At 37.4% G+C, this 15,137-nt stretch overlaps 3 protein-coding genes and 1 long non-coding RNA gene across 9 annotated transcripts in view; 1 reads left to right on the top strand and 3 right to left on the bottom strand.

Annotated features, from left to right (window-relative positions):
* Positions 1 to 15,137, bottom strand: part of LOC143346039 (uncharacterized) — a 214,352-nt gene that overhangs the window by 186,507 nt on the left and 12,708 nt on the right. For 3 of the 6 annotated variants that reach the window (XM_076773771.1, XM_076773768.1, XM_076773773.1), the window contains exon 7: positions 9,661 to 14,966. In XM_076773771.1, coding sequence (XP_076629886.1) covers positions 14,790 to 14,966 — 177 coding nt within the window. In that variant the 3' untranslated portion in view covers positions 9,661 to 14,789. Of the gene's footprint in view, positions 1 to 9,660; positions 14,967 to 15,137 lie in introns of those variants that run through there. The other 3 variants (XM_076773770.1, XM_076773772.1, XR_013080370.1) reach the window with 2 other exon arrangements.
* LOC143346681 (uncharacterized) lies at positions 1,078 to 2,072 on the bottom strand. The gene is made up of 3 exons (XR_013080490.1): positions 1,971 to 2,072; positions 1,573 to 1,665; positions 1,078 to 1,395 (listed from the first exon to the last, which is right to left on the bottom strand). It is a non-coding gene; the product is annotated as an uncharacterized LOC143346681 (long non-coding RNA).
* On the top strand, positions 3,485 to 7,657 carry LOC143346452 (heat shock 70 kDa protein cognate 4). Its single transcript, XM_076774551.1, has 4 exons — positions 3,485 to 3,638; positions 4,196 to 4,409; positions 5,600 to 6,844; positions 6,990 to 7,657. The coding sequence occupies exons 2-4, from the start codon at positions 4,205 to 4,207 to the stop codon at positions 7,475 to 7,477; spliced, it is 1,938 nt and encodes a 645-aa protein (XP_076630666.1). The 5' UTR covers positions 3,485 to 3,638; positions 4,196 to 4,204; the 3' UTR covers positions 7,478 to 7,657.
* Positions 7,836 to 9,300, bottom strand: LOC143347267 (uncharacterized). Its single transcript, XM_076776324.1, has 3 exons — positions 8,607 to 9,300; positions 7,974 to 8,494; positions 7,836 to 7,919 (listed from the first exon to the last, which is right to left on the bottom strand). Exons 1-3 carry the CDS (start codon positions 9,298 to 9,300, stop codon positions 7,836 to 7,838), a joined length of 1,299 nt encoding a protein of 432 aa, XP_076632439.1.

Here is a 15,137-nt window from a genome sequence, read left to right as displayed (position 1 = left end):
TCGCAGAGAAAATAGTTCCCCGCGTAAAGAAGCGTATGAATACCTACGAAATATCTCTATTTCGCAGAATGTAAGCAATCTGAATGACAGGATAAAAAGATCTTTCTAAAACTTTTTTATAATGAGATATATATATTTATAGTTTAATGATCGTGTACATTTATATAAGTGATCAAAAATTTATTTCGAAGAATGCGATAAAGGAAACGTAAGACAAGGCAGAAAACAAGACTAGAGTTGAGTCGAACGTTATGATTGGCCAATTCTCTCCGCGGAGAAAGTAGTTCCCCGCGCAAAGAGGCGTATGAATACCTACGAAATATCTTCATTTGTAAAAATGTAAGTAATCCGAATGGCGGGATAAAAAGATCTTTCTAAAACTTTTGATAATGAAATATATATATATTTTAGAGTTTAGTGACGGTGCATATTTATATAAGTGATCAAAAATTTACTTCGACGAATACAATAAAGGGAACGTAAGACGAGGCAGAAAATAAAACAACTCAGTTCCGTAAAATTGGAAGGAATCGAAATGTTTCCAGGCAGCGGTAAGCACTACAAAATTTAATACCTTATTGTTTGAATATTTTTACGTTCTTGTATGCCTAACTCAAATAGTAGCACGGCAATATAAATAAGTTTTATAACTATTATGAAGCCTATGTCGTTTTACGTAAATATTACTTGAAAGAATTCAACGCTTCGAAATCTATACTTGTGTCTATTGTCCAGTAATCACTGGTCGGTACTTCTAATAATTCATTATTTCTATGTGTTTTGTGATTTAAATAGAGACGGGAGAATAGTAAAACAGCAATATTTTACAAATTCAAGAATCTCGTCCTGTATCGCTACATTGACGAACGTTTAGAGCAAAAGCTATTTTTTTATCTTACGCTCGTATAATTCTAAAATTAAAGTTTTTTACATTGTTCAAATTAAACAAAAGTTTGTTCGTTATTAGAAGGTAACATATTACCTGTTAATTTTGAAAATAAATGTAATTTTATTTCTCTAATTACATTATCATCAGTAACTTCTATGCCATTAAATGATTTCCTTATTAGAGTACAGCATGAGCAAAAGAAAGTATAAATTTCATGAAAATATACAACATCATTATAAAACAATTAAAGCTACCACAAAAGAGAATGAAGCATTTTGTCAAATCTGTGAACTAACTTTAAATATTGCTTTTAATCTGCATAAAAGTAATATTGGAGTTGCTGACTGTAACTTAAAAATTGATAAATATATAATATACAATTTTAAATTGGTTGATAAAATTGCAGCTGTAGAGTTAACATTATATTATCACGCAGCAGTGCATCATTTCAATTTCTGTAGACTGCACAAATTCAGAAGTGGCAACATGAATTTCTTCTGTAAAAACTAAAACAGAAGCTTTAATTAAAGAAGTCTCTTAGTTCCTTATTCATTTGAGAATATACCATATTTAGATTTTTAAAGATTTAAAAATATTGCCAATTATTACCCAATATTTCAATTACAAAAGCATTGAAATTGCACACAAAAAAGAATGATGACCAGCAATAAAACATTACTTACGAGTACGTTAAAAGAAATTAATTGTTTAGGAAAATGTATTGCTTTCTATGATAATTGCAATACAAATTTTGATTCAGATGAGCATGCAAAAATCTGTAACTGAAAAGTGGATTAATTTTTCAAATCAGTAAAGAATAAAAAGCAATATTCGGAATTCTTAAAAATATGCCAATATGTTTGCTATTCCAGTACACAATACTATTGCGGAACAAATATTTATATGAATGGAATCCCAATGGACAGACGAATGAAATCTAATGTTAATTGGCACGGTTAAAAGTTTGGGTTTAATTTGTTCCAATATTAACAACTAGAAATATTAAGCAAATCAGTACTATATTATTTTGTTACTTTTTATATATACTAAATACAAATAGTACGTAGTAAACACAAAATACCATTTGTCATATATACTGCATTATTTTACGATTAATTACTATTATTTTCCGTCACCTTATGCATATATTTTTTGCCTTGTTTTTTAATCCTTCTGTAATAGTAAGGTTATATATGATGCATTGAAGGAAAGATATATGTATAGAAAGCACTTCCTATAGTCGATGCATAATGTTCTGCTTTGGTAACTTTTTCATTCTAGAAGTTGTCTTACTGTCTTACCTAGAATATTTGGGAATCCTAGATCTAAAAGAAATAGAAATAAGAAATTTTCTCTAAAAGAATACAGTCTTTGTAGTTGCGATGGAAGTATATTATATATAAAATACAAGTTTCGTACTCTAACTTTTTAAAGCTAATGTTACTAATGTGTAATTCAATAAAGATTGCCAACTTCGAAAAGAAGTTACTGTAATCTTTAGATCAATGCACTGTATATACGTATCCACACATATGTACATTGCTTCATGGATATAATTTTGAAAGGAAAATTCCAGACAGAGCATGAATAATCGAGAATGTTCCAAAATTGAGTATCGAGGTATTATTCGAATTAGCGAATAACTTACTTAGCTATGGTTATTTTTATTTAAAATATTCTTCTGTTTAATTTGTATATTCATCTATTAACATGTTTAGTAACGTAATTTGCTATGATGTAACAATACTTATAAACACAGTTATATCGATTTATCAATACGAATCCGGCTATTTTAAAATTAGAACACGCATTTGAAATAAGGTATATTATAAAGGTACTGCTGAAATGCGATGTAATATATTCGTTGACCTTTATTTCTAAATATTCATCAATCTTGAATTCGCATAAAATCGCATTTGAACGTTTTCTTACGTAAACGTGGAAATAAATTCGAATTGAGAGAAGTTTTTATTCATGGATTACGGAATCGAGCTCATACTATTTTTAACACTGTAGTAACATTTTCGGTGCAATATAATTTTATGTAAAATACTGATACGTATACATGACTAAACGCACGTTTAATATTGATAAATTTGTTTTTGTCATTTATGGTTCGATTATCTAATTTACTTCGTGTATTAAAAAATGAGTGTTGACTAATCCAACGCCCATTTGTATTGAAAATAATAATTTTGTTTTACAAACGTAAGTAGAATTTAATCGTAAAAATATGTATAATACATTTGTACGTTATTTCAAATCGATCTATTATATTGCAATTTCGAAAAAAAGTTATCTAATTTGGTAAAAAGTAACATTTATTTTATACGGCTCATTTATTGTTTTCGATATCCTTGATGTTATCGAGTCCATTTTTAGATAAACAAGATTTAGAGTGCTAATTATAACCGCGATCTTCCAGAACTTTCCTGTGTTTTCTTATGTTTCGATTGCTATCTCTCTTATTCTCGCGAGATTGCTTATCGTTCCGATATGGTTGTCCTCGTTCTCGATGCTTCGAGAGTTTTGAGCCAATAGGATTGCGCGGTTGAATCACGAAGTTGCCACGATTGGTCATCTATGGAAGATTCTCGAAGCGCGAGATTTGGTGTATTAAAAGAGCCGCAGCGCGGCTAGCCCTCAGTAAGAATTTAGCAAGCGAACGGTGAACGTTACACTTGTTCAGTGTCGAAACTACGACTCATTGAGATTCATTGAGATACTCGAGAAACTAACAAAACGAAAGGTACATATATATTTCGGAATCGTGTTCGTTTAATTTTTTCATGAATTTTTTTAATATTACGAAGTGTGTCAGTAACGATAGAAACGTTACGTTGAAGTTGCATCATTACTGACGACGTATCGTTACGTTTCGTCCTAGTTCGATTGTTTTAAAGATTTGAAGATGGGTTGTCAACATTTTTATCTTTAAATTTTTGGCAAGGTGATTTGTGTAACGTTCTATCGTCGATGCGTTACAGTTTACGATTGAAATGCCAATTGACGGTAACCTAGAGTAAACTGCAACGTAATTCGTACGATTTTGGGTTGCTATAAATACTGCGCGTTATTACAACTGGTAAACTTCTAGTGATATTTGTAACCTGAAGCATCGTCTCTTATTGCGACTCATTTTCTGACTCGTTGTGTGTATGTACATTTCGATTCAAAATTAAAATAACGTAAAGTATCTACCGAAACACGAATCGATTTCACTTTTTTTTTTTGCTCGATATACAGCAAGGACGCGGATTTATTCGACGTGACGTATTTCCTAACTTATTCTATTTTTGCATTCAGCTATAAAACATGGCAAAAGCACCAGCAGTTGGAATCGATTTAGGCACCACGTACTCTTGCGTGGGTGTCTTCCAGCATGGAAAAGTTGAGATCATTGCCAACGATCAAGGAAACCGAACCACACCGAGTTATGTCGCCTTCACAGACACCGAAAGACTGATCGGTGACGCGGCCAAAAATCAGGTCGCGATGAATCCAAATAACACCATCTTTGGTGAGTGAATCAAATTATTTGAAATCCTATACTGCTTTGCAATTTTTCTTTTTACATTTTTCTTTCATTCACGAGTTCCTTTAATACATTTGTCATAATTTTGTTTAACAATATAACACTGTTGGCATTTTATCAACATCATGAATATACATATGTAAAAATGTTCACAGAACGTAAATTTAATTAGATCCTCCAGAGCGTACAAACTGTTAACAAAAACGTAAATAATTCTACGTTTCGACCTTCACTTTGTCCTTTTCAAAAATTGAAATAGTTATCACCCACAGATAAAAATTCTGCTAATATAAAAAGTAAAAATTATTTAAATCTTCATTAATGTATTATACGATCTAATAAGGCAAAGAAATATTCTTTTATCCTTTACAAAAATATATTAACAACAACGTCGGAACAACGTTTGTACATCGATCAACAATACGATGATACATCGATAATATAATTAAATATATTTATGCATAATGTTTTTATTATTATGCGGTTAAAATTATGCAAAGGTTGCAATTTATTATTCAGATTTTGAAACAGAAATTGGTCGTTCTGTTTTTAGCACTCGGCTCTTACGTAATTCGGTAATCATAGTTCGTTATATCGATATATGTGTATCCTGTCACGTAACGCTACATATGTCCAGAATGTTTTTTATTCAAGATAATTTACTTTTTCAATATTCGAAGACATAGTCGAGCGAATTATATTGTCACAGTGGAGCTCGTAACTGATCTTGCTCAACCTACCTGTTCTGCGTCGTATTTATCAACACAAACATCTGCCCTCTTTCCGTTGCGACAATTATAGAGTAACATAACAACAATTTTCTTACTCTTGCCAGCTATTACGATGATTTCGTATCTTCCACACTGTATTCTGCTATTTTGTATTTTCGTATATACATGCAATTTTAACGGTAGCACATATATTTTTGTAAAAATCATCTCTTGTTTCCACGTACAATATCAACATTTCCATATGTTCCCATCATGAGCTTTTATTCATTTCAAAATCATTTTCGCGTGTGGTGTTGTTTGTACGAGCATAGAAGACTAACAGGAAACGATCACGTAATTATACACTCAACTTCCTTTCACCATTAACAATGCAATCATCTTCCTCGCTACTGCTCCATTTCTTGCTCGTGTAGCACGTTTACTGATACTTGATTAATTGCATAGACGCAAAGAGGTTGATTGGTCGTCGGTTCGATGATGCAACGGTACAGAGCGATATGAAACACTGGCCATTCACGGTGGTGAGCGATGGTGGTAAGCCGAAGATCAAGGTTTCGTACAAGGGTGAAACAAAGACCTTCTTCCCGGAGGAAGTGTCGTCGATGGTTCTCACGAAGATGAAGGAAACTGCGGAAGCGTATTTGGGAAAGACTGTCACAAACGCTGTGGTCACTGTCCCAGCATACTTCAACGATTCTCAGAGACAAGCTACGAAAGACGCTGGAGCGATAGCAGGCTTAAATGTTTTACGAATAATAAATGAACCGACCGCAGCTGCGATAGCGTATGGTCTCGATAAGAAAGCTGCCGGTGAAAAGAACGTTCTGATCTTCGATTTGGGCGGTGGTACGTTCGATGTATCGATCCTAACGATCGAGGACGGCATCTTCGAGGTGAAATCGACGGCCGGTGATACTCACCTAGGCGGAGAGGACTTTGACAATCGGATGGTGAACCACTTCGTTCAGGAATTCAAGAGGAAGTACAAGAAAGATCTGAGCACAAACAAAAGAGCTTTGAGGCGCTTGAGAACAGCATGCGAGAGGGCGAAGAGAACTCTGAGCTCGTCAACGCAAGCTAGCATCGAGATCGACTCTCTCTTCGAGGGTGTCGATTTCTATACGTCCATCACGAGGGCTAGATTCGAAGAACTGTGCGCCGATTTGTTCAGAAGCACATTGGACCCGGTCGAGAAGTCTTTGAGGGACGCCAAGATGGACAAAGCTCAAATTCACAGTATCGTTTTGGTCGGTGGATCCACCAGAATACCAAAAATTCAGAAACTGCTCCAAGACTTCTTCAACGGAAAGGAATTGAACAAATCCATCAATCCCGACGAGGCTGTTGCTTACGGAGCCGCTGTACAAGCAGCTATCCTTCACGGTGACAAATCCGAAGCAGTTCAAGACCTTTTACTATTGGATGTCACACCGCTGTCTCTCGGTATAGAAACAGCCGGTGGCGTTATGACAACTTTAATCAAGAGGAATACAACGATACCGACCAAGCAGACGCAAACATTCACCACGTACTCCGATAATCAACCGGGTGTACTCATTCAAGTATACGAAGGAGAGAGAGCTATGACTAAGGACAACAATATTCTTGGCAAGTTTGAGTTGATCGGTATCCCACCAGCACCTAGGGGTGTGCCTCAGATCGAAGTCACATTCGATATCGATGCTAATGGTATGTACACAGCAAAAATTTTCATTAAAATTTGGAATAAAATAAAGTAACGGTTTCCAGTATTGTATTTTTGGTTTTTTAAATTATAATTATTTCATTTGTTTTCATCCCGTTCATTGTCGAACATTTCGTGTAACAATTTTAGGTATCCTGAACGTCTCTGCGATTGAGAAGTCGACTGGAAAAGTGAACAAGATCACTATCACCAACGACAAAGGACGACTGTCCAAGGAGGACATCGAAAGAATGGTGAACGAGGCGGAAAGATACCATAACGAGGATGAACAGCAACGCGAGAGAATAAGTGCGAAGAACGCTCTGGAATCATACTGCTTTAGCATAAAGAGCACAATGGAGGATGACAAAATTAAAGACAAGATCGATGCGTCCGAGAAAGATAAGGTCATTCAAAAATGCAACGAGGTAATCGCTTGGTTGGACGCGAATCAGTTGGCGGAGAAGGAAGAGTTCTCTGACAAGCAAAAAGAGCTGGAAGCCGTTTGCAAACCTGTCGTCACGAAACTGTACCAGGGCGGCGCCGGACCTGTTCCTGGTGGGTTCCCAGGTGCTGCACCAGGTGGCGGCGGTGCCACCGCTGGAGCCGGCGGACCAACCATCGAAGAAGTAGACTAATAACTTACACATCGTCCAATGCACCAAAGAATTTCGTTTCTCATGTATTTATTTTACGCCATACATTCATAGCCCACGCAGAGACTTACATAGTTTACACGCAACAGATTTTGTGATACCAGAAACTATTTTCTGTGAGAAAGTATTTGAATAAATTTTATTTATATAATATTACAGAAATACTGTAACTTAATATCCGACTGATCCCTTATCGTCGTTATACCCCTCACCGCTTCTACAATTTTCTTTTTGTAAGAAAAGTATTTAAATAAATTTATTTATATATTATATAATTTCTTATTCTTATTTGACTGAATTCCTCTTAAGAGATCATTGTTTTGATTACATATTGTTCATTTTATGAAAGTTGAGACTTCGAGGTCTCCTCGGGTTTATAGAACTGAACGAGAATGATCAAGTACGTGGTAATAACGCTGACGAACTGAAAAGAATTTAGCAATTATTAACAAATAGGAAATATTTTTATTATACTCACTCTCGTCAGCAAGGAGTTGTCCATTTCGAAAAAGTCGCAGGCCGTAAATTTAACGCGATATTGTTGCAACTGTAACGCGAAATCGTTAGCTTCGTTACGGACGCAATCACGCTCGAAGTTCGTTCGCAAAAGACTTTCCATGCCGAAACCGTTTAGACTCATCGTGGATCGATCGTCGTAGATCTTCAACCGTGTTGGTTCTTTGTTACGCAAACTTCTGAAAGCTGTCGATCTATCGAATTTCGTCGCGTTTTGGATATTCAACACGAACTCCTCCACATACGGGCCAATTTTATTTATCTCCCGGTGCGTCAACGTGCATACCCAACACATCACGATGAATTGGCCACCGTAGATCATCCAGATGATGTTGTTCAAAAATATGAAACCGATTTTATGCTCCGCCGCGCTCATGTAGATTCTAAAGAGCTTCGCGACCACCGTTATGAACGCGTTCGTCGAACACAACAACAGATCTATTCCATAGATCTCGTTTATCGTCGCTATCACGGAGCATGCTTCTGCAAGGAGAGAATCGATGCTTGAATTTTTGGGAAGTACTCTTAATTGCTGTAAAGAAGCGTAATATTTTCTTGTACAGCATTTGAAACTTTCCAAAAACTTTTTACGTGCCACTGTGTAGCTTTCTGATCCTCCGAATCTTCGAGGCAACCCAGTACGCGCCCAATCTTTCGTCCAACTGCTCGATCGTCCCGTTGATCGCTCTGAATCTCTGGCAGACCATGTACACGACGATGTCGAACACGAAACTGTTCGTCAGGGTCTGGGCGATCGTGTAATAAAGAAGCAGATCGGACGCGAAGATCTGTTCGGGAGCAGTGAAATAATAATAGCAAACGTGAGCAGCCAGCGATACAGGGCCGAGCAAACAGATTATCAGAATAGCCAGGATCTGTTTAATTCTGACTGGTCTGTCGTTTATCGGTAACTCTTTGTCGATGTGTTCGTCCAACAATTTTATCTTTCTCGTCAGTTCAGGCCACTTGTCGTACTGTTGTATCACGTGGTAGACATAGTAATACGCCGAGACGTGGCGAATAGTCTCGTTCATGCAGTACATGATCTCGAATAGCTCGCTGGTGAACACTTTACCGAAGTTTTTCGCGAAATCCATCGCGGCGAAAGCAACGATCACCGTGCAAACGGCAAAGTGAAACAGGCGAAGGATCATAGTGATCGGTTTAGGACATTTGCTAGGACGCGCGACTCCGACTCCCAGGAACCAAGAGACGTACATTATGGGGCGCAGCGTGCATTCCGGTTTCGAAGGGTTGTCTTCCACTCGAATGGTTATTTCTTCCTCCATCGTTGCAGTAAATTTGACACTCGAATTTCGAAATAAAATTCTCTAAGTATCGCGTGCTTCGCTTGTACGTGTTGTCTTCGAGGCACCAGGCGTTACTCTGTTAGGCGGCTCACGATTTCGGCTTTCCTATTGGCACTTTTAGATCGTGGCGATACGCCGGATCATGCAAAATTAAAGAAAATTTCTGAAATTTATGCCTCGTGCGGTGGACACCCGCTCATTAACTCGATTCGATATCGATCAGACAAAAGAAATGTTGTCGTTTGTAAGCAAGTAGGACTGTTCGAATCTCAGCTTTGACACTAGCTAATAAGGTCGACGGAGGAAGTGCTATGGACGGAATGTTCTACGATGCGCATGTATAATACATATATCGAAAAACGAGCTTTATTTGCCCAACGACTATATTACAATTTTATCATACAGTAAACATTTAAAATTGGGATAAAACGATAACGCTGCGAACATCGACCATTCTTTTTTGTTTTATTTCTTTGGTTTTTATAAATCAGGCGGCGGGTCGAGTCGATTAGTTCGGAATAATATTTATGCGGGTTGCGACGATATAATTCTGTTAATTTACTCGCTTAACGGCGACGGAGACCATTCGATCGCGATCGATTCATGAAACGCGCGACGTGTTTGTACGCGCGTTCCACCCGGTGTCGCTTTAAAGTGGTAAAGAATAAGATTCCATCGCGAGTATTTAATACGTGGAGTCGTGTAGAATCGCGAGAATGTTCCTTAAGACTCTTTTGTCTCTCTACTTCTTTTTACTCTTTTGTTTGTATGTTGCGTATGTGTATGTGTGTTTGTATCTCTGTGCGTACGCGTGTGTGTTTATTTCTTTGTTTTTGTGTATGTACCGTGTAACGTGTGTGGTTTGTTAATTATTTTAATCGGGAAAGGCAGCGCAATTATTCGAACACGAGACGTCGATATACGTTTGTTTGCTCTCGCTCTAGGCAGGCATCTTTCGTTTCTTTTCTCCACGTGAAATGCAACACAGCCCCCCGTGCGTGATCGCTTCTTACGTATTTTACACGTGTACGTATATAATATATGTATAATTTCATTTTTAACGATTTTTATCACTACAATTTACATTGGCGAGCCGAGCGACTCGAGAAAATCGTGTGCCACGATATACGCGCAACAATGAACGACACGACGCGAACAAAATTTCACGAGATTCATCAAAATAAAGATAATTTTTAATCATACAAATTGTTGTCCTGCCCGAAAATATTATTTAAAAACAATGTTCATCCAAGCATTATTGTTCTTTAATCCAAATTATATTTAGCTTTTGAAAAATATACGATAGGAAAGGGAAATTTCAAAAGATAGACCACCTCGTAGCTATTTCAAATTTGTGTTTTCTGGGCTTGATCGTTTCTCATTCAATTTCTTTTAAAATGATTTCGTAATCGCTTGAATCTCAAACGAATATAGGAAGACGCATGAAACCATTTTAATTAAGAAATCATTTTTAAACAATTCTTTGTTACAAATATTATTTGCAAACGTTTTTCAATAATTCGTGAACGATAACGCTTGTATTAACAATTCTGTTTCAATAATTAAATTTTATTTTCTAAACTCGGAGGATGGAATCGACGTTTCGTGACTGTAGATCATACCATTCTGGAATTGCCCTTCGGAATCCAGGCGAGTCGAGAAATATTTAATTTCATAATTACGACGATGCGTGGAACGAGCTAGCTTAATTCGCGATAAATAATTCAGCGACATTGAGAAGTATTTGGCTTGTATTATAATTTCTGGAGAAACGGAATTCGTTTGTTCCAGCGATCGATACGGAATTTGGTCGATTGTTTACCTTTCGCGAAGCTCGTAACGTGGAAAAACGAAACAACAAGGGTCGTGGCACAATTTTTTATCAGTTTCCGCACGATTTTCGCGACGCCGGTGACGCGACGCGTCGAAGCACCTGTACGGTATTTTATTTTTTGTTTTTCTTCTTTTTTTTTGTATTTTTATCTAAGATTAGAGGTATATTTAGCCTCGACCGACTCGAGAATGCCCTGCCAATTGCTTTCTTCTATTGCAGCAAATTCCGTTCGAGCAAACGAAACGATTTGAACGCGTCGGTATTTTCACGTGAGACGGAATGTACGTTGATATAGGTGCGTTTTTAATTATTTCTTTTCTTCAAGTATGTCCCAGCGATTGTTTAGATAAATTTTGGCGCAGAACATTTATCGCATTTCTTAGGAATACTTCCGCAGCTTTGTTTCTATTTAATGCCACTATACGTGTTTACGGTTACATATTCGCGCAGGGCGGTTCGCAAAATGGCGTCGAAAATTATTCGTTAATTCATTGCTTGCTTTAAGAATATTTCTTCGAAGACGAAACTCGGAATAGTTTTCGCTGGAACAAAATATATCACATTTTGTAAAATGCTTTCGATAAAATTTATCAGTTCTCTTCCGTACGATCTAAAGTAATATTTGGGATTTAAACTGATTTCCTCGTGTGGTTTGTACGTAGGTTGAGTTGTGTGTTGTGTGAATTTCAACCTTTTCGTGATATAGTTACTACTTATTAAAACGTCTACGTAATATATTTTCTTCTATTCGCAAGAACTTGATCTCATCTTCGAAGAAAATTATTCGTATCGCGAATGAGTTTAGAGACCAGAATGATCTCAAGTCGCGACGTCACTTTCGAGTCACCCTGTGCATCCGATCGAGTAATCTTCGAGCGAAACTTTTCGCGTTTCCAACGAAACTTGTCCCTCGTTCGATCTTTTACTTTGCACCTAGATCGATCTGTTCTACATTCGAATTGTTTTAATCCGTCGCTGATATGTGATTAAATTTTAGCAAATAGTTGTCTGTAGATGTTGCAAAAAATTGTGTAGAAATTTACAACGCGAGATCAGCGTGGAATTCCCAGATACACTCGGTTCTTTCAAATGGTTTATCGATATTTCGATCGCAAAAATCTAGAATTTGCATGTCAGACAAGATACTTGACTAACGCAATAAGATCTACGAAGTATCGATATCACGGTTAGCCCAGGTTTGGTGTGAGAAATCGTTGATAAGGGAAAGCAAAAAATTGATATTTCACTGATATGTAAGTAAACTGTAACGAAGTACAATAATAATATCGTACTGAACATTCAAGTGCAAACTCGAGAAGCTTGATATCTGTTCTGTGTACAATTGCTCGACGTTTTCTGAATCTTCGTAAAAAAATCTCATCGACGAACTAATGATTCGTAAATGCTTAAAAAATTTAAGCCATAAAAAATGATTCCGAATGTACCTTTTATTCTTCTCGTCACTCGTTGATCCTTGTCCGCAAAGTGGCACGACTCAAGGCAGATTCAGAAGTTACTGTTGCTAAGAAATAAATTCGACGCTGTTACAATAAAATTTACTTCTGTTTCTTCGTATTAAAAAATATGAAATAATATTATTTAACACGAGTTCGAAGTAGGAACGTTCTTCGATGCGTAAGAAATAAAATTCCTGACAAATATTTATATATATATTTTTGTGTTTGGAATCTTAGTTGTTCTTATACACCGAACAACATTTATATTTCTAACTCGTGATTCAAATCGTGGTGCAAGAGTTTAGCATACTTTCACTGGAATAATCATGTCATGAATAATTACATCACTTATTCATAGTTTCAAAAATGGAAAAATAAATTGGATGCTACGTAAGGGTCAAGAAAACAAATTTTGTTTAGCTCGTCTACGTCTTTTAAGTGTATTAAATGTATCTTACTAGCTTATTTTTATGAAAATTATTGTTTTGCTTTTAATTCTACACAGTTATAGCTTTTATCCGATGATGTGAGTTGGTACAATCGAAAAATGGCCTGTGACGTAGTTGCAAAGTGCAAATTGGCCCTCGGGTCAAAATAGTCAAAATGTTTAATTATCTAAAACGTGCCATTCGAGTCTTGCAACGTTTCCAGCCAAGGAACGTTGATTCGAAACATTCGCGAAATCTCGTTCGGCCCTTAAATACATGGTGCATACCACCTTCGTGTCGAGTTACCATTTTACGTACCTGCATCGAGGTACTAGTTATATTCCTGAATGTTACGTGTTTCACAGCCGAACGCGCTCTCTCTTATCACATCGACTTTACATCTTCCTCTGAAAGCTGGCTCCGTGTCTAAGTACCTCCTGTACCTAGATATTTAAAAATATATCTTTTAGAATAAATAATTCTTCTAGGCCTTCGCGCGTGGCTCGAACAAATATCAGCTTTAACGATCTTCCGCCATTTTTGTACCCTTCGTATCTACAGCAGAGATGAGCAAAATTTTGTTTAAACGATAGATGACGAATAACCGTATAGCGATTTAGTTGCAACGTTTATTCTATTATTTTATTAACGTGGAATTTTAACACTTTATAAAACACGAGTTTCGGATAAGTAAAGACTTGAATTGTTTACACTACCGTCCATAAGTTTAATCGCACCAAGCTAGTCAGAAATATTAGATAGCTTGCATATTAATACTAATCGGAACAGTAGATATTGTTCCTTAATCCATGCAATACTAGGGAGGGGGGAGTACTTATAACCTACTATATTACTATTTCGACGATTCCCGCTAAAATAATTGCTCAAAGATTCTGAAAAAATTAGATGTAGTGTAAAAGTATCTCTTCGTATGAGAACACAAATAGCGTTCCATAGCAACTTAAAAAAGTTACACGGGGCCGAGAAACATTCAACGTTCTTAAAAAGATTCAGAAAACCGCTATGTAAACGAAGAATATTCAATAGGAGGGGGTGGAGATTACAAAGTTTGTCTTCGAAACACTGAAACTTTGCGACAATGATAGTTCTTTCCCTGGAATCTTTGCTTATAGACGGCAGTATATTTACTATTGGCTTATCAGTCAGGATCGTGAAACACCCGAACTATTTGAATATCGTAGGCGTGCACGGAGGCGGCAACGGTGCCTGTAATTAGACATTCATTATTCTGCTGGATCAACAGTATTCGATGTACTATTGAGTAGCGACCACGCACGATCCCACGTACCGTATTTTGGAAAACCCCGGTTCAACGTAATACGTTATTTAATTTTCGAACACAAATAGCAATTTTCATCGAACGGATAACGGACGAAAGGTTGCTTGTCGTTAATCGAACTTTGCGCCTAGATAAAAATTTTGCCCATCTCTGATCTACAGTTATCGTTCAAGCGCCATCATCGTCCGCGATGGCGTGATACACGCGCGGACTTCCGGTACCCGACGATCACTCGAATGCTCTTCTCGGTGACCCTTGCTCCTAGGCGCTTGACTGTTGGCCATTTAAATAGGGGACATTGTTTCGTTTAGAATTGTGTTTCGTGTTACGCGTTGCGTACGTGCACCTGGTTCCCGTCCCCTGACGCCGACGCGACGACGATTGGTTTCATCGATTCCGTCGACGATTCGAGTCCCCCACGTTCCGTCCGATTCCGGTCTGGTTCTTAACTACACTTGAAAAATGTCACCGGTGGCGCGTGGCGCGATGTTCGTCTCGAAGATGGACGTTGTCGAGGTGGTGACCGGCGTCATTTCACCGAATCTGCTCGCGTTCACGTTGGTCGTCGTCACGGCTGTCGTTTTCACCAATGTTTCCTCGATGGCGTCCGACGTCGTCGGCACCTGCTGACGTGTAATAAACATTGCGATCAGCGGTCTCGAAAATCGACGATAGCGTTCTGATGGCGCTTGGGGCCATCGCGGTTCTCGGACTCGCGACTATCCTATTCAGGGTGTTTCGCAAGAGGGCTCTAACTCAAGATATATCTCTTATTTATCAGCTTTTCAGTATGGTCT

This window comes from Colletes latitarsis, chromosome 10 (assembly GCF_051014445.1).
Source record: "Colletes latitarsis isolate SP2378_abdomen chromosome 10, iyColLati1, whole genome shotgun sequence".
In the NCBI taxonomy this organism is placed as follows: Eukaryota; Metazoa; Arthropoda; class Insecta; order Hymenoptera; family Colletidae; genus Colletes; species Colletes latitarsis.
Note: the sequence above shows the minus strand (reverse complement) of the source record. Positions and strands in the feature narration are given on the sequence as shown.

Bases quoted from the DNA above. Each gene is read 5' to 3' on its own strand.
- LOC143347267 (XM_076776324.1), bottom strand. From the start codon at position 9,300: ATGGAGGAAGAAATAACCATTCGAGTGGAAGACAACCCTTCGAAACCG. The intron at 8,495-8,606 runs GCACGTAAAAAG...CTCTCCTTGCAG, and splicing joins GATCAGAAAGCTACACAGTG to AAGCATGCTCCGTGATAGCG. The intron at 7,920-7,973 runs GTGAGTATAATA...AATTCTTTTCAG, and splicing joins ACAACTCCTTGCTGACGAGA to TTCGTCAGCGTTATTACCAC.
- LOC143346452 (XM_076774551.1), top strand. From the start codon at position 4,205: ATGGCAAAAGCACCAGCAGTTGGAATCGATTTAGGCACCACGTACTCT. The intron at 4,410-5,599 runs GTGAGTGAATCA...TTAATTGCATAG, and splicing joins TCCAAATAACACCATCTTTG to ACGCAAAGAGGTTGATTGGT. The intron at 6,845-6,989 runs GTATGTACACAG...TAACAATTTTAG, and splicing joins ATTCGATATCGATGCTAATG to GTATCCTGAACGTCTCTGCG.